The sequence below is a fragment of the Puntigrus tetrazona genome, chromosome 2 (genome assembly GCF_018831695.1).
Source record: "Puntigrus tetrazona isolate hp1 chromosome 2, ASM1883169v1, whole genome shotgun sequence".
Taxonomy (NCBI): Eukaryota; Metazoa; Chordata; class Actinopteri; order Cypriniformes; family Cyprinidae; genus Puntigrus; species Puntigrus tetrazona.
In genome coordinates this window covers 17093760-17107467 of record NC_056700.1, presented here as the reverse complement: position 1 = coordinate 17107467, position 13708 = coordinate 17093760, and the positions used below count along the sequence as shown (strand labels likewise).

At 38.1% G+C, this 13708-nt stretch overlaps 1 protein-coding gene across 2 annotated transcripts; it reads right to left on the bottom strand.

Annotated features, from left to right (window-relative positions):
* Positions 1-1500: 1500 nt before the first annotated feature.
* On the bottom strand, positions 1501-13284 carry nrd1a (nardilysin a (N-arginine dibasic convertase)). Of its 2 annotated transcripts, none has more exons than XM_043218488.1 (31): positions 13221-13284; positions 12575-12811; positions 12048-12312; positions 11413-11494; positions 11170-11323; positions 10894-10967; positions 10707-10802; positions 10497-10619; positions 10357-10414; positions 10199-10272; positions 10036-10105; positions 9668-9745; positions 9407-9527; positions 9023-9081; positions 8853-8907; positions 8617-8721; positions 8397-8520; positions 7746-7832; positions 7521-7640; positions 7338-7389; positions 7012-7162; positions 6800-6927; positions 5613-5775; positions 5418-5449; positions 5183-5321; positions 5035-5082; positions 4304-4356; positions 4132-4215; positions 2695-2902; positions 2496-2585; positions 1501-2418 (listed from the first exon to the last, which is right to left on the bottom strand). In XM_043218488.1, exons 2-31 carry the CDS (start codon positions 12748-12750, stop codon positions 2197-2199), a joined length of 3291 nt encoding a protein of 1096 aa, XP_043074423.1. In that variant the 5' UTR covers positions 12751-12811; positions 13221-13284; the 3' UTR covers positions 1501-2196. The 2 variants fall into 2 exon arrangements, with proteins under 2 accessions (XP_043074423.1, XP_043074414.1); XM_043218479.1 differs by having other exon boundaries at positions 12575-12870; positions 13221-13271.
* Between the last annotated feature and the right edge of the window lie 424 nt (positions 13285-13708).

Sequence of the window (13708 nt, the reverse complement as noted above, 5' to 3'; positions counted from 1 at the left end):
CAGTATCGAAAAGGCCAGACCCAATTAACCTGTCTTACCGAAGCCCTTGTTTCATTCCCTGTGCAGTGCTGCCTGGGAGGCACATAATTCATGTCCTTCTTATATTTAACATGATCCGTAAGAGCAGCGAGACACACAGCTCCCTCGAATAAAGCTGAGAGAACTCCCTGTAGAGCAGGAGGAGGACTTTTCACATACATCTGCCTTATTTATTCATATTATCTAGCCGTTTTCTTTCTTACACCTCCTCCCACTTAAGCAGCCCGTCAATTAAGACACCCTGCAGGAGCGAGATGTAGTGACAGCGTAGTGACGAATCGTCTAACTACAAAAGGCAGGCAGCGCATGCCAAGGCAGTCTAAATATTTAGAACGTGATCCCTCTTGAAGTGTGCAGCTTTCAGCAGACTGATGAAACTCTAGCCAGTGTACCGCACCTCTACAGAGCGCTTCAGGACAGCAGGATCAGAACAATGAAAGGCGGGGTGGTGAGAAAAGAAGAGCTATTCTGGAGCACAAAGAGATCAACTCTCTTGCTGTGTGCTGCTATGCGCCTCCTGCCTGGACAAGGAGAACACAATGCCAACTCTATGTGGTGCCTGGTAAGTGTTGGCACTGTGACAATTCTCAACGTATTTTCAGCTCAATCTAAGGTCACCTTTGGAGAGCTGAGGGCATGCTTTTTAAAATGACATCACATTCAGTATAAATCACGTTCATATACTGTGCACACGATTATATTATCTTGCTATACTATCGTAACATTTTTGACAAAGTCAACATGAAACATCATTTGCAATACATTTTTTTTTGTAATAAGGAAAAAGAAGGATATTTAATATCGGAGTATTAGTGTAGCGATTTTATGTTTTCTACTAAATTGCTTTGGTACAGTCATGTCTACCCCCACTGCATTTTATATATGATGCGTTTTATAATATCTTGAAATGTTCTGTTAAAATAATCCTTTCCTACAGACTCTATAAATAAACAATCATTTGCAGTCCGGTGTGTCAGATTATGATTCAATTCAAATGCATGTTTTTGAACTAACGTTAAATAATATTCATTAATCAAAATAAAAGTCTTGAAAGAGTCTTTCTGATCCTGCCGTTAAAGCTGGGATGCTGATTTAAGATGCTCATGTGCTGATCCGACCAGCAAAGTACCAGCATAAAAGAACCAGCTTTAACCAGATCAAACCAGCATCCCAGCTTCAAAACATACCTAACCTGTATATGCAGGTTTTTTTAGGGTTTTGCAATTATCAGCAGCACTAGAATGGAGCGATGCAATTGGAAGAGTGAGGTTACGTTCTCAGTGACTTCAGCTGAAAATAAATGAAAAAAATAAAAATCTATTATCCAGCATAACATCCACCAATGAACCATGCACAAGAATACCATAAACGTGTATTAAATGGCGTACGTTTTGATTTAAAATGTTTAATTTTCAAACAATTAAATGGAGATTTATGAAAAAGATGAAGACATTCAGCCAATTGGTAGCTTCACGGTGCTTTTAATAAATATATATTTGCACATTCTGAATTTAAGCAGTGATATTAGCCATTGCTCAGTTTACAGGTTTAAGTTCTTTCAAATGCAGAATGATGCTATAGCAGTAAGAGAAGCATCATTTTGGTCTTGCATGCTCTAATGCCTACCTTTGAGCACCATTACACATCCTCATCAGGCATCATCAGCTGGCTACATAAAAAGCAGTCCAGCAATCTCTCTTACTGCATTTAATTCAAATATATTTCGTACTTTTTAGCACAGTGTCAGAACATTATAAATGTATTAGTACAAACTTAACACTGCAGACCTATCGATAAAATTCACACAATTCTGAGTAGTTTAAAGTCATGTTTATGATCTGTATCTGTCAGCAGGACCCCCAACCTGAGCCCAGTCAATGCCTGCCCACGCGCACACACACACACACACACACACACACACACACACACACACACACACACACACACACACACAACATTCACAGCAATGTCATTTCAATAGCAGGGCTCGTTATATGAACGCACACATGGCTGAAACTCATTTCTCAAGTATGAGAGCATTGGCTTCTGCTCATCCTTGCTCTACTATGACAGCGTAGACGAGAAGAAAGGATGGAAGATGGAGGTAGGGGGTGCGTGCCTGCGTGCCATCTGGCAGAGTGAAGTCCATGCTTTTGTTTATTTGAGAATCTTGTGGTAAGGGTAAAGATTGAGGGTGGAAGTGAAGGCCGGGATGTCTGTAATGATAGCGGCTGAGGCCAGTAAAGTGGAAGCAGGAAGGAAGGTGAGTTTGGAAACCTCCCCATACAACGACATCTTACTGCCTTCCTCCTCTTCGTCTCCAGCGGCCGGCTGTTCTGCACTACGAGGGTCGTTCTCTTCTACTCCATAACCAACAACCTGACAAAGAAGCCAATCATCATTAATTAAGCAATGCAAATATTAATCTCAAAACAGTGATGCGGCGGTTCACTTACATGTACACTTAGCTTCCTGTTGCCTTCACCCCGGTGTTCCATGAACCAGTTCACGAGTTCAGCCTTGGTCATGAGTTTCAGTGCATCAATCTGTTGTACAAGCATAAAAATATGACTGTGTCCAAATATATTCCCACAATTCATCATTAACACATTGCTGAACTGTCAGACTTTGCCCATGTGCAACAGGGCTTCTCACCTCTCGGCTGAGTCTGTCGAAGACGTATTGCTGCGTGACCACCTCTGTCCAGTTCCTGTCCACCTCCTCACCAAGATGGGTGTCTTCGCAACCCTTCAGCTTGACGAGAGCAGTCACCTGTGTCTTAAAAGCCTCATCACTCAAGCTGTTCATCTTTTCTCCAAAGCTCACCAGAAACTCCTCAATCTTTGTTTCTACCAGCTCAGTGCTAGAAGGCAGAAAATGAGCCCAGAAAAGAGAAAAGATTTTAAGATTCACTATTGTATTAACATATCAGGGTTCCCACACTTCCTGACCATTAAAATTATTTTGAAAGAATTCTCTTAAGCTCAACAAAACCATTTATTTGATAAAAAAAAAATACATTAACACATTTTCAAATCTAATTTTTTAGGTGAATTTTCATAAGCATTACTATTTAGTGTCAGATGATCAAATGATGCATTTCTTATTATAACTAATGGTAAAAATCTGTTTTAAATCTGAAAGTGCACCATGTATACAGTTTCTCACAACAAAGGTGTCGACTCTGAAACAATGAAACTAGTTTTTAAACATTAAACATTAGCATATTGCCCACCCACTTGGTCTGAATGAAAATGCAAATTCATTCTTTGCCACTAGGTGTCACTTTTGAAGTGTTAAAAGCTCACAAACACTGCTTTAAAAGTATAATTCACCCAAAAAGTGAAAACTTGATGTTTACCTGATTACGTCCAGGGCATCGAGTTGGACATTGTGGTGTAACAGAGGTAAAAAATTATAAATACTGTTGTTTCTTGCACAAACTGATTGTTTTGTGTTTTAGGACATCAGTGTATCGTCATGAGCCGTAGGGTTTAATTTGTATGTGTGTGCAAATATTTTTTACTCTCAAAGACTGTGTACCTATTGACTTGTATTATATGACTGACAGAGCGCAACGGTTTGAATTAAAAATCTTTCTTTGTGCTCTACAGAAGAAACAAAGTCACCTCCATCGTGGATGCCCGGGGTATAACCACATAAATAAAATTTTATGGTGACTATGCCTTTAAACAGAAATATATTTTTTTCCAATTAAATACATACTTTTGTACAAAATTTTTTTTTTTAATATATAGGCCTGGTGGAAAAACAATTGCCTTATATTTATTACAGTGGTAACCCTGATAAATATTAACACAAAATTTCATAAGACTTTTACAAAGCAATAAAATGTTCTGCATGTTGTAAGTACATGGATGCATTGTTAACTTTTAGTGTAGGCTGTATTTCACGTCAGAAATTATAAAGAGAGCCAATCAGTGTAAAGTAACACTGCAATTTAGTCGAGATAGAGGTGGAGATAAAAGGTTAATTATGATTCTGAAGTCAAGAGGCAGCAGCTGCAGCACATAAATCAGATAATTCTGATGCAGCAGTGAACTGCAACCAAAAAGCACAGTGAGAGCTCACTTGAACTTGGTGGCCTGAGTCTCCACTGTGACTGAGAATCCAAGAACACCTGATGTGTTTCTACAGGTTGGGTAGACATGATATCTGCGAAAACAGATGGAGTACAACTAATTAAAACCAGCAACTGGCGCAAGATAATGTCTTAAATGTTGTCTCTGTGCCACAAACTTACCCCAGCGTCTCTTTGGTTCGGAGAAAATCAAAGCATGGCTCCTCCATGTGCATCTACAACAGGGGACAAAATGATAAAACACATGCAGATAAAAACTGTTTATGTAATGCCGCCCATGTATAAACACGATTTATTCATAGCAGTATAACTGCACAGAAGTCTGATAACGGGTTTAGCTGATATAAGGCGCAGTGAGGTAAGAATTTGTAAATAATTAGCCAATGGCTTTTAAAACTGACTTTAAATGTTTTTTTTTTTTTAAAGCTTTAGTTGGTAAAAACATACCAACTTAAAAATAGACAATACCGGTTATAGACATTTGTAGTTTCAAAAGCTGGTATCAACAGTGATTCATAGGCAAAAAAATAAATTGTTGAACGTTTAGAACAGCACATTACACTTTACAATGAGAGCCAGCTCAACCTTTCAGAGCGTTTTAAAGTAACTGCTGAGAAAGACAAGAGAACTGGACACCATCCAAAGTCAGTCTTCAGTATAAAGCAAAGTGGATGAGTTGAGCTTATGGCCATGCAGATGTGTGTGCTCAGCGCCCTAGAGAGCAATAACTGAGAACTTCTTTTGAATCTGGCAGGAGGGACTGACTTTATTGCTTAAAAAACCCTGGGGCAGCTGTTCTTATACTTTTTATACATACATAAAGTTACAGTAATGTTTACTGTAAGCGATACGCTTCATTATGTAGTCAGCAACCAAAACTGAGTCATGCTCACCACTAGTAGCTCCATAAGAGTGTGCTCACGAAGGTTCTTAGGACCGGACTATCAGAAGAAATACCAAAAAAAAAAAATTAGCCACAATCACTGCTGTTTTAGGTAAATATGCATATATGCTTGAGGTAAACCAATGAACGAATTTTACCTGGTAATACACAGTGACCTCAGAGTTTGCATCACCTTTGTTGAGAGACTTCACTTTGCAGAGATGATGTTTCTGAGGAAGCTTTACCACTCTGAAGAGAACAGGGACCTCTACTGACAGCTTCTTGAATTGCAATTTCCTGAAAGTGGGAAAAGAATAAAAATGCTACGTGATTGTTTTTTTTTTTAATAGTGGATGTGTTACACAAAATATACAGATGAAAAAAAGTGCTTACTCTGTAACATACTGCAAAAATCCCATGGATTCCTACAGATAAAAAAAAAAGTTTCATAATAGAACAACTGCAGACAGACGTAATAAAATTAAAACTTTAAGTATTACATAATTGTATAATTGTCCCAAGTACACAGTATGCTCCTGGACGGTTGTTTTAACATGCAGAGGGTGTATAAAATGTGTGGAAACTCACAGTGCTATTGAAGTTTCCCTGCACTAGTCCTTCAGCGTACAGCTCTGACTTGAAGCTGCTCACAAACTCCATGAGCTCATCCACACTGAGCCCATCCAGCACAGCCTGGTACTTCTGAATGGTTGACCAGCGAGAGTGCTCTAGAATCAGAAGCCTCACGTCTCTGAGGAGACATATGGACAGATAGACAGAGAGCGAAGGTCATGCATTTTTCCTCATTGAAAAGATATATACAGAAATAGTTATATAGACACCGGTATATGGGACTGCGGGGGTTGTGGAGGGATCCATCATACTGTTCCATGCCAATTATATTATGCTTCATTTCGCCCACTTTATTCTAGCAAAGTTTTGACACTACACCGCTGAAGAAGCTGCATCAATGTGCCATACGCTTCCGATCATAAGATTGAGGTCTGAAAGTTCTTTTTTTTTTTTTTTTTTTTTTTTTTTAAATTTAATTACACTTTTATTCAGCATGGATAAAGGAAAAAGTTTAAATATTCACCATTATGACATAAAACTTTTCGCAGCAGCTGTTTCTTAAGCATCAAATCAGCATGAGGATCATGTGACACTGAAAAGTTCAACTCAACTTCAATTATTTAACAGTTCTTTCTAAGTTTAACAGTTCTAAATTATACTAATATTTCACAATGTTATAGCATTTCTTTTTTTGAGATGCAGCTTCGGCGAGCAAAAAAAAAAAAATCCCAAAATTTAAAAAACTACTTAAAAAATTACAAATATTTTACTGACCTCAAACTTTTGACTATTTTACACAGATGTTTTAAAAAAATGAAAATTCTGTCATCATTTACTCATTCTCGAGTATTTCCAAATCTGTATGAATTCCTTTGTAGTTTGTAACCAGGCAGTTTTAGGATAACATTGACTTCAATAGTATTTTTTTCCTACCATGGAAGTCAATGGTGAGGGTGAGTGAATGATGACAGAACTGTTTCTTTAAGGTGACACGTGTAACCACAATTGTAAGAAACATATCACATGCCTGAATGTTGCACACAATAGATAAGCAGTGTTAAAACCTAAAAAAAATTGACTTGAATTAGTCCATCTGATCTGTATTTTCTAAATGAAAGACAGGTTTTTGAAGCCCCTATGGGCGGGGTTACAGGTATTTATAAAGTGTTAGTGCAGTAAAGGCAAATGTCAAGAAAACACACTTTCCAAGCTTCTCAGGTTTGATGAGGATGTTAAAGTAGGTTTTCTTTAGCTGCTCTGCAAACATGCTGAAGACATCAGGAGCGGCGGAGAAATCAGCAAGATAATCCACAATCAGGTTGAACAGCAACTAGAAAAAAATATATATTAATAAATAAAAAAGTTCAATTAAAAAAAAATATATTATATAATCTGATTTGTGCCTGTTAATTACCGGTAGTTTGTGGTTGAAGCCTTTAACTTTGATGACAAGACCATGCTCTCCTGCAACCAATTTATATTCTAGCTGGGCCACATCAGCCTCGTAGGCCGGCTCCGCCAAGTTATGCACCAGGATATTCACAAACAGGTCAAAAAGCACCAGGCTAAGTGGAGGTGAGAAGACAGAACAAAAAGAGAAGGTTAGATGGAAAGGTAAATGGAAGACAAAAATAGAAACTAGAGATAGTGATTCCTAATGGCTATATGGGGTTTCCATGGCTACAGCATTTACAAGATCTGCTTGAATGACTGTATGTTTTCATATGATCTTCAGCTTACTTTTTTGGAGACTTCTGAACCACAGGTGATATGAGGTGGAACCGCACGTACCCTGCAGGAAGAGAAGGGAAACATAAGTGTGAGCTGGGTAATTGAGCACAGAAGTTCAGTACTTCCCACTCAATCTATTTTGCTACCGGACATCGGAGACATGATATATTGAGTGTACAAATACAACGACACCTTTGGGGATCTTGAACTTGTTGTCCTTCTTATACCACAAACACCCTCTGTCATTGTTCATTATTCTGACAGGGTACTCTGTGTCTGGACAGTCAGAGGTTTTGAGGGCAAAATCGGTGGCTGGAGGTGAAAAGAGACACATGAACAATTGTGAACGGTCTCGAAACAGGCTAGAGATACAGTACATAGCAACAACATTAAAAGACGTCAACTGAAGACACCCACCGATGAATTTATTTTCAGCAGGCAGGTGAAGGCTTGGGTTTAAATCGAAATCTCCTGCCCAAAGCTCTCTCCAGTGCTGCTGTATGTCTGTAAAGAAAAAAAACATGGTTCAAACAAGTACCTGTGTCTCCAGAATTGCAAAATATAGAAGAGCAATGCTAGTTTAAACCTAAGAAAACAAAGCACAATTTAAATTAAAATGAAGTTAGAAAAAATATATATATTTATAAAATATATGACAATTTTTGAGACCCCCTTCTTGAATCAGGCATGTATTTTTTTACTGTACAAACCTACTTAAGATTTATTTCTATCAAATCACCCTCAATCGATTACTATATTAATAGTCAAAACCAAAATACATCCACACAACCAAAGTACTTTTTAATTTTGGCATCAGAATTGAGAAAGTTCTCCATTTCAAACTGGCATCACCACTGCTTGTTTCGAGTTTATGAGTTTAATAAATATAGAATTCTTTGATTGAAACCATTGAGAATAGCAACCTAATTTTAACAATTCAATGCTGGCTTCTGATTTTCACTTCCAAAATAATCTAACATAAACACAGATTCTAAAGACACCAATTTTTAACTTCTGATCTTGAATACTGTATGTTTTAAACTGAAAATAGGGAGTTACAACACACACCCTCTACACTGTACTGGGTCCCAAACCACTTTTCCCTGAGTGGGCACTGGCCTTCATGCTCTGGAGACAAAAGAAGCAAGTTGGCCTTCTCTGGTGTGAGGAGGTTTAGCGCAGCAGAGATCACCTAAGAAAAAAATTGAGTGATTTCAAACAAACGTGTACCCATATTTTTAAAAACCTTTGATAAATCAAAATCAGAACTGCATGTGAGGTCGACTACCTCTGGCTTGAACTCAAACATTAACTGGTCTCCTGTTAAGAAGTCCTCTTTTGGGAACAGCTGCATGTTTTCACAGATGTCCTCCACATATTCAATAGGATCAGTCTGTAAAAGCATTACTGTGAGTTCAGTGTCTATGTACAAATACTCATATTCATTTGTTTTATTACTACAAACCAGAAATACAAAAACACTCCACTGTTGGTGAGAAACAACTAAATGACAAATAACCTTACCTGCTCCTGATAGTGAAATTCATTGGCCTCAATCTTTTGAATTTCTTCATATATTCTGCCAAAGAGAAAACAAACTATTTGTGATATTTAAGCTACATTATTCAATGTAGTGTTTGTAAAAGTTCTGCAATGATCCTTCTCAAAATCAACACTTCACGTGTAGGGCCTACCTCTGCTGGGGCCCAAGGGTCTGAAGCATTTTCAAGTACTGGAAGACCAGATGAGCAACCTGAATGAAGAAAACCATCCAAATTACCATAGATGCATTAATTCTAAGTTGGGCTAAACTTTATAGCATTCATGTCTGTTATAATTTAGGATGGAAAAGGGGTGTGTTTGTGCCTCGGAGGCTTTGTAATCCTATTTTACACACATTTAGCAAGCTGTAAGATTCTCAGCTTTCCCCATATTTCTATAATGACATTAAGTGTGAAAACAATATTATATCTTAAGGATGCGCATAACTGTAGTGTATAATTTTGACATGCAATAGTAGCGTAGGATCACAGAAACGTAAAACAAATGCAGTGTCTAAAGCGGTGACCCTTGCAGACCTCATGGAAGTTCTGGAAGCCCTCATCAGTCAGAGTGATGGAGATACTAAATATTGAATATGTGGTGTTCTGATCAAAACCAGTTTCACTGTTTCCTCCGAACAAAGCCAGGGCCCAGCACCTAGACAGAGAGAAAGAGATTCAATTTCACAGTTTCTGGGGATAGTGCAAGATGTATGCTGCATGTACAAAATTAGTTACAATGAAAGTAGAACCACTTTGTCCTTTATTAAAAACCAAATCATGAGAGAAAGGACTCACTTCCTCCGAAGCATAGACAGGATACTTCCAGTTCCCTCATGGCCAATCAGCCAAGCAATGTAATGTAGAGGCTTTACCCTGAGGATCATCATAAAATGCTTTGGATAAGCATCATATTATATAAAGAAATAATATTGGCAATAAAATAAAGACCAACAAAATCAGTATGTAAAGTCCCAGTGAAATGGCTGTCTGTGACATTTACTACTGAAAAAGGAAGTTGGGATGAGACCTATCAAAGATGTGGATATATGTCTTTTTCACTGCACTTTTAAAAAGATGTTTTTCGAATGCATGTCTAAAAATGATTGTGGATCATTTTTTTATATATATAAAAATGCCACATAGTGCAATCACGACTGGCTTACCTATAGTGCTTCTCTTGAGGGGGTAGAGCCCATGTGATGGTAAGGGCATGTACTTTTCTAACAGGCACCACTGCAAAACACAACACACATATTCATATTAATAGTGAGTTCTGTTAAAGAAGTTTTGTTAAACCTCATTTGAGCATTAAGTTCCACAGCATACCTCTGTAAAGTTTGTTGAAAGCAGGTGTTTCAAAGGGGCTCAACTGGTCTGAAAAATCGGGTTTCAGCTGTCCACTAAAATGGCATAGAGAAACTTTTTAAACACATCTATATTATTACATTTTGAAGATAATCAAATAAGGCTTTGGCTGAGCTTACTTGTTGGGCACCTGACTGAAGATTTCTCTAACCCATTCCTCAAGGGTGTCAAGACTCTCTGTGAAGATAAGTGTTTTGGGATACTATGATATAATGGATTAGATTTCACATACAAGTTAAGTCCTGCATACTGTACCTACCTTTAGACTGCACAGCTAAGGTCATGTAATGGGCAGAGTAGTATCTCTTCCAAAACTCACGGAGTCGCTTGTAAACATTGATATTATTTTCCTTAGGCTCAGTCTTCAGGGTCTGTGCATTTCCTTAAATACAATCACAAGACCATAAAAATCTACTACAGAATAAACCCAGGAGGTACCCAAAGGCAGCTTTTAACATGTTTGACCTACCCCAGCAGAACTTGCTCATGGGATGGTTGGGCTTTGCTAGGCTGCCAAAGAGCATTTCCTTACGGTGAGAGTCTGAAGGCTTAGCAAGCTGATATTCTGTAGCAAACAAAAAAAACATCAGGCTGTTAAACTGCACAGCTGAGCTATCAACAACATTTTTAATCTATAATATAAATGCTTTACTCACCACTATCCACAGCCTCAACTTCTCTGTCAATGGCGTCTTCAATCATAAGAGGACAGATGAAAAACTGAGCCCATCTGAGATGACGTACAAAAACACAATCGCTTTACTTTTAAGGTTATATACAACCAAATGTTAAAACTTATAAATAGTATTTGCTTTCATTTCAATGCTTTTGGTTAGACTGTGACTCAAGGAAAAAAAAAAAAAAAAAAAGTCAAAGAGGGCATCAGGATAAGAAGTAATGTGATAAGATCACATCTTTTAGAGCTGCTTAACCTGTCAAGGGCTTCTTTGAAGCGTTTTCTCTGGACATCAAATTGGAAAATGGTTCTTTCACAATCAGTGGAAGCATTATCACTGCCGCCATGCTTTTTAAGGAATGCATCAAAGCCATTTTCAGAAGGGTACTTTTCACTGCCCATGAACACCACTGGGAGGTAGAGAGATATACTTGAGTTAAACCGAGAATAAAACGTTACTGAATACAGTAATGGCAAAAAAACTGTATGTGTGACTTACTGTGCTCCAGGAAGTGTGCAAGGCCAGGTAGGTCATTAGGGTCACTGAAACTCCCTACACCAATACAAAGGGCTGCTGCAGACTAGTTTAAGAAAAAAAAAATTAGACTGCACTGAAAAACAAATACTGAAACACACTATAGCTGATATTTTTATAGCACTTTATTTTACATTCATGTTACTCATATACATACTATGTACTTATATCAATTACAATTACTAGGTAATAACTAGGTACTAACCCTGGACCTACTCCTAAGCCTAATCATGCCCCATGTAGTTACCTTATCTTACCAGTACTGTCTTAGGTAGTTACACTATTAAGTACACGTTCATATACTGTAATTAAAAAACAATGGTGCAAACAGTATTTTAATATAATGGACATTTTAATGCCATATAATTGTTCCTAACTGATAAAATAGTTTTGAATTACTTTGCTTTGTCTCTATGGATAAAGAGCTGAAGTTAATTTTAAGAAAGGAGCTGTGTTTAAGTGGACTAAATCATTAGAGTCAATTTACAGGTATATCAACTTATTACGGTTTGAGGTTAAAAAAATGCTGTAATATATAGGTTCAACACAGAATAAAGAAAAAAAGCAGAGTTTGGATCCCTAGACAACAAAACACAAACCTGTTTTTCAGATCCTTTTTTCTTCTTCCTGTCGTTGTCCTCATCAAGCTCCTCAAAGTCGCTATCTTGACTGTCCCCTTCTTCTTCAGATTCCTCATCTGTTCCTTCCCCCGAGTCTCCCTCCTCTTCCTCTCCCCCTCCCCCTGCCTCCTCTTCTTCCTCCTCCTCCTCTGAATCTTCATCATCCTCATCTTCAGCTTTCCCATCTAAACCACTCAGATCAGAGATCAGGAGAGCCCTCAGTCCGTTACTCAGTTCAATGTATCTGGATAAAAAACAGAAAGAAATCTGTTAGCTGGGTTTAGTCATCAGCACTTACATGCAGTGTTGTGTTACACACTCAAGAGATGCAACCAGAGCTTGTGTTTTACTTGTGCGATCTCATATTTCTGTTAACTCCCTGGCCTTAAGTGCCAACATACTGTATCGTTCGTAATGTAAAATGATATTTTAAAAGGTTTCATTTGTTACTTTAAGAATAAGACAAATGTCGGCCAATAGAACCTAGTACACGTGGATTAGTATACCTGTATTGTTTGGGGTCACTGGGAGATTTAATAATTTGAGGGTCTCCTTGGTTGGCCTCTCCACCACTGTCCCCTGGAGGTGCGTTGGGGTCTCTGAGTGCTTCTCCCCGGTCTGGACCAGCAGACTGAGCAGCACTGCTAGCTGCAGCACTTTTGAACTTGTTTGTCTGGGGCATCTTGAGCAACGATGCTACTTTAGCACTGGAGTTGAGATGAACGGGGCGGTTTATGACCCTGCTACACAACAGGGGAAACGCACGCGCAGCCTTGAGCAGAGCAATACTGATTTTATCAGTCTAAAAAAAACGACACTCGAATTAGAAAGAGGGTGGCATTAAAAAAAAATACATTATGTAATCTATCTTGAATGACGGAATGAGTCTCGTCTGGATTCTGGGAACGTTATATTTTAACTTCAGAAACACATTTTGACGATGTAACTTATATTTGTATCATCACCACTGTGCTACAATGAAGCTAATCTGCTACATAGTGACACAATTTAATATAAACCAAAAACGCCTGGATCGCTTGCTAAAGATAACAAACTGGATGAGATGATTTGTCTAAAACATGATATGCCAACGATCGATCAGTCCCTCGCATTATTTCACAAAGTTAGCTAAGTTTCATCTCATTCTCATACCTGCAATCCTGGTGATGGGTCAGCCGAACTTTACAGCGCTCTGCCTGTCACTGGTAGGTTGAGTCTATGCAACAAGAAGAGTTGTGATTCGTCAAAGCTAATAGGCGTACTAAAACGCGACTCCCCGATTGGCCAAAATCCATGCTAAAGTATATACATGATGTTATTTTATCTGTCTCAGCATTTCACAAGTTTATGTTGTGGACCGTTAACTAAATTAGCGGCAGATTTGTGCAATGACATCATAGCTGTATTACCGGTCTATATTACATCGACAGTGATTTTGAACTTGATCCAGGGTAAATTATCCTGAAGAAAATGATGTTCAGAACTGGTAAGACATTTACAAAGTATGTAAATGAAGATGCTTTCATGTCAGTTTAAATATGGAAACTTAAATAAACTTCCGTTATTAATATACACACGTTTTAAACTTATATTTTGACTGGAAAAGGTTTATGGACATGTTATACACCAACCACCCAAAC

Coding starts and splice junctions, on each gene's coding strand:
- nrd1a (XM_043218488.1), bottom strand. CDS start 12,750: ATGCCCCAGACAAACAAGTTCAAAAGTGCTGCAGCTAGCAGTGCTGCT. Junction 10,106..10,198: donor TTTCAACAAACTTTACAGAG/GTATGCTGTGGA, acceptor TGTGTTTTGCAG/TGGTGCCTGTTAGAAAAGTA. Junction 7,390..7,520: donor CAAGTTCAAGATCCCCAAAG/GTGTCGTTGTAT, acceptor CTCTTCCTGCAG/GGTACGTGCGGTTCCACCTC.